Genomic DNA, 3,302 nt, shown 5'->3' with positions numbered 1-3,302 from the left:
TGCTCTCTCTTTCTAGTCCCTGTCAGGACTCTTGCTGCAGCATTTTGGATCAGCTGAAGGCTTTTCAGAGAGTTTTTAGGACTTCCTGATAATAATGAACCAGGTGGAAAAGATCAAATATTACTCAGTGAGTTGAACTTTTTTCCTCATGCGTGCAGATTAAAGAAGAAAGAATCAGATTTTACAGACAACTGTGTTACTGCTGTGTGTGATCAGCAGCATTATGAGCTCATTGTCTGTATCATCAGGAATACAAAGACACAGATACATCAGTTAAATGTTTTTATGATGGAGGGGCGTACCATCTAAGCTGATGTTTCTAAAATGTCCTTTGGGAGCTTCAGGCATGGCTGGACTGGAACCATCAGCTGCTGATTTGGAGATGTCTGTTTAAGAGAACAGATAAATAACTTCAATCTGAATTCCAGCTGCATGTTAACCACTGTATCAATGTACCTGTATCATAGCAAATTACAGTTCAATGTCCAATGTGTAAAAGAGGTCATATACCTGGAGATCCAGTTGGGCCACTGGTCAGGGGGCTGCTCCCTCCTGAGTCTGTGTGCTGTTGGCTCCAGCCGATCCAGGAGAGAAGGACAACCGCTGCCTAAGAGAAAACCTGTAGTGATCCTGTACGTGTCAGGAGTATCGGAGCAGCTGAGACGCATTTTTTCTAAACACCAGGTCTCTGTGGCTTTTAAACCTCAAAACACGCTGCGCCACAAACTGGTCCACCCCAAGGATCGGGTCCCAGACACAAACAGAGTAACATGGTGCATGCTGTTAAGTGCAGGAGGATTGGCAGGAAACCAAACAACCTCTGGCAACACAGAAGAGCCACCTCGTCAGGCCAGGACTCTGCAGTCTGTTTACACCTACAGGCCAGTGGACACTCTTTCAAGGCAACACGTTCTCACTCCCAAAGCATAACATTTTACGCTAGGTGACAAATCGTCAACATATTACGTTTTCGACTACACACTACGTTCCTAAATGACGACCTCGGAAAAATGAGGAAATATGAGAAGATGGGGGATGTATACATCCTGGACAGGGAGGAATGCTGGTTTGAGGGCGGAGTCAAGGAGGTCATTTACGTGAAAAGGGAAAGACCATCTCTGAATGGAGGAGGGGGCCTAAGGGTACATCTGTCACCGTCTTACATGCTGTGATTGCAGCCATTCCCCAACTCTCTGTGAATGGGACATGGTCATAAACTGACCTCACAGCCCATCGTTCATTCAGTGCTGCTAGTGTCAGTCAGTGCAAATGTGCTGTTTATAAGGTTGAAACCTGCAGTCAGCTGAGACTGAAGGAGTCACCTGATGATGATGAAACGTTTCTCCCACTGAACAGAACCAGATGGACAGAATCAGCCTTCTGAGACTTGTGGACATGATCAAAGAAGGTAACAGTACAGCTACCTGCATGTGGGAGAGGGTTCGTATACCTGGAAGTCCACTGGAGACTCCGCCCCCTCGCTCTCTGAGTCAGTCAGTTCTGTCTCCTCTCTGCTCTAACACGTGTCCTCAGTTTCCATGAGAAGCATTGGTGTGTGGTGTCTTTGATCAACAGGTTCATATGCCTTCATAGAGTTTGGTAGATCTCCTCAGCCAGTCCTTGCCAAGAGTTCCTGTTAAGGTCTCCATCAGCTCAGAGCTGGAGTTCATCTTTCAGGCTGTCTTTGTCATGGTTTCTGTAGTCGGATGGTTCTCATTAACCTAAAAATTCAGACGATCCTCTTTCAGGTTTTCCGTTACACCATCACCCTTGTCACTCATAAAGCTGTGCTTCTGTTCCCAGTCAAAGTGAGGGCGTTCTCCTTGAACCAGGAGCTGAGACCGGCTAATCGCAGCGTCTACCTGACATTTAAGGTAAGCGGGAAGTTGTCCTGTGTAGTAGCAGGTGGGTGCAGTGATGGGTTCCATAATATCTTACCCCTCCCTCCCGCCAGGACCCGGACCATACAACAGTGGACATTGTGGAGATGGTCGATGTGAACAATGGAATCCCATCTCTGCAAAACCCCTTTAAGATCCCCGTCAACCCAAAGTAAGAAATAAGAGTGTAAAACAAGCGACACACAGCTGCGTGGTCGTGTATCTAAGGTCGTGTCTGTGATTCCAGGTTGGGCATTTGGTCCATTGAAGCTTCTTACTCCAATGATTTCACCACAACAGCAACCACCGACTTTGAAGTTAGAGAATACGGTACATTATAATATCATGAAGCAAACTGCTGGTGCTGATCGAGGGTAAAACACGCGTTATTAATGGCTTTCACCCTGCATCAGTTCTTCCCAGTTTCTCCATCCAAGTGGAACCAGAAGCAAATTACATCAGTCACAATTTATTCACCAGTTTCAACTTCAAGGTTTCAGCCAGGTGAATAAACATTTCTGCACTGTTTATAGACTTTCAAATAATTTAAAGCTGTCAGTTACACACGAGTGGTATTTTTACCTGTCCCAGGTATCTCCACGGCGCTCCGGTGGCTGATGGTGACGTGTTTCTGCGCTACGGCTATGTTAGTGGGAAAAGTCCTCCAGTTATCATCCCAAACTCTATCATCAGAGAAAGTGTAAGAGACATGAACAAACACCAGGACACTTGTTATTATTATTATTAATGCTGATTAATGTTGACAGTATTGTTATTTGAACCATTTCACTCGTGCTCCAGCTGTTTTATGCTACAGAAACCATCCAGGTATCCAAATGTTCAGCTTTTTCAGGATGACTGCTGTATTACTTTGACTTTTTGTAACTTTTATAGTTGTTTTTTCAATATTTAGACTGTTATGGATTTATTTTATCAGGCAAGTTTACTAATAACCAAAACAGATGTTTTGAAGTCGCAGACGGTCCATTTTAGCTCAGACCTGTGTGGTGTGTGCGAGACCTGCCGTGGTATTCACCTCGTACACTACTCACTTGATCTGAATGCCGGAGGTTGTCACAAATCTTACAGGTCTCCAAACAGGTACTGAACTTCAGCTCCGTGTGGAGGTGGGAATGCTCGATGTGGTCTCTTAAAAAGATCGCAGAGTGAATCAGTTTGTCCTCCTGGTTTAAGCAGTCTTCAATCAAATCGTTGACTGGACTTTGGGGGATAGTCAGGCTCTTTGTCCAGCTGCTTCACAGTGCTGGTGTTTTTTAAGAACCAGCTCACATTTCAGAATGTTGATTTGAACTTTGGCACCAAGACTGCAGAAACACTGTGTTTGCTGCATCTGCAAATTATCTATGAACCTCTTACAGAATCAGAATCAGAATCAGAATGGGGTTTATTGCCAGATGTTGA

General features: G+C 44.9%; 1 protein-coding gene across 1 annotated transcript in view; it reads left to right on the top strand.

Moving 5' to 3' along the window:
• Window positions 1-2,643, top strand: part of LOC102304174 (complement C5) — a 6,146-nt gene extending 3,503 nt beyond the window's left edge. Inside the window, exons 4-8 of the mRNA XM_005953168.3 lie at window positions 1,804-1,874; window positions 1,955-2,052; window positions 2,128-2,210; window positions 2,294-2,384; window positions 2,472-2,643. Coding sequence (XP_005953230.1) covers window positions 1,804-1,874; window positions 1,955-2,052; window positions 2,128-2,210; window positions 2,294-2,384; window positions 2,472-2,628 — 500 coding nt within the window. The 3' untranslated portion in view covers window positions 2,629-2,643. The remainder of the gene's footprint in view (window positions 1-1,803; window positions 1,875-1,954; window positions 2,053-2,127; window positions 2,211-2,293; window positions 2,385-2,471) is intronic.
• The last annotated feature ends 659 nt before the right edge of the window (window positions 2,644-3,302 follow it).

The sequence above is a fragment of the Haplochromis burtoni genome, unplaced genomic scaffold, assembly GCF_018398535.1.
Source record: "Haplochromis burtoni strain Fernald_Lab_line unplaced genomic scaffold, NCSU_Asbu1 Contig_3180, whole genome shotgun sequence".
NCBI classification, from domain to species: Eukaryota; Metazoa; Chordata; class Actinopteri; order Cichliformes; family Cichlidae; genus Haplochromis; species Haplochromis burtoni.
This window is presented reverse-complemented; position numbering and strand designations above follow the sequence as displayed.